The sequence below is a fragment of the Octopus bimaculoides genome, unplaced genomic scaffold (assembly GCF_001194135.2).
Source record: "Octopus bimaculoides isolate UCB-OBI-ISO-001 unplaced genomic scaffold, ASM119413v2 Scaffold_158926, whole genome shotgun sequence".
NCBI classification, from domain to species: domain Eukaryota; kingdom Metazoa; phylum Mollusca; class Cephalopoda; order Octopoda; family Octopodidae; genus Octopus; species Octopus bimaculoides.
In genome coordinates, this window is record NW_026427843.1 from 5,238 (window position 1) to 5,991 (window position 754).

Consider the following 754-nt stretch of genomic DNA (forward strand, 5'->3'; position numbering starts at 1 on the left):
TTCAGCTGAAGGTTAGCCCTGAATGAAGAAACTTATGATGAAAGGTGTCCCACTTGTTACTATTTTGTCTTCTTGAGTATTTAAAATGATATGTGATTTGTGGAAAATTTGTCTGCTATTTCTAGCAGGTTGAATGCCTGTGTATATTGCTCCTTGGTTGGAAGAGCATATGAAATATAATTTTTTTTTTTTTCAGTTCACAAAGGTAAGCAGAAAACCGAAAGGAGTTGATAAGGTTGGCCCAGGTAAAAGTGTCATCAGTGGTTCTCAAGCACTTTCTCAGGGTAATGGATGACCCTAATGATTCATTTTGAAAATATCGATGAATTTATTCAAATAATTGTTATTAAACTGGAGTTTGGAACATATGAAGTTTTGATGTAAGGTTTTAATTAAATGATTTTTAAAAAGATAGTTGCCCTTGGTTCTATGATACAGTCTAAGGCAGGTTGGTATTGAAACAGTTTTGATAAAATGTTTTTATTTATTTTTGTTATTTTCCTTGACATTTGTTTTTTTATGAAGCCCATATTGATATCAATAACCGCATTGTGACTGCTCCAGCCTTCATGTGTGAAACAGCAGTACACGAAGTTTTTGATGGTATTGGTGAAATGGTAACGGGAGTACTGAAGCTGGTTAAATAACTTCTTTTTTTTTTTTTACCTCCAAGAATGCAGCAAATATTGCTGTTTTGTTTCTTCACTTCTGATTGCAGTTTCATTCACTTATTAGATAACAGTAAAAAAAAAAA

The 754-nt window shown here is 32.5% G+C and overlaps 1 protein-coding gene across 1 annotated transcript in view; it reads left to right on the plus strand.

Moving 5' to 3' along the window:
• The window catches only part of LOC106881463 (glutamine amidotransferase-like class 1 domain-containing protein 3, mitochondrial), a gene marked incomplete at its 5' end in the record, with an annotated part of 2,239 nt that extends 1,563 nt beyond the window's left edge, over nucleotides 1-676 (plus strand). Inside the window, one exon of the mRNA XM_052978366.1 lies at nucleotides 521-676. Within this exon, the coding sequence (XP_052834326.1) occupies nucleotides 521-647 (127 nt within the window). The remainder of the gene's footprint in view (nucleotides 1-520) is intronic.
• Nucleotides 677-754: the final 78 nt, after the last annotated feature.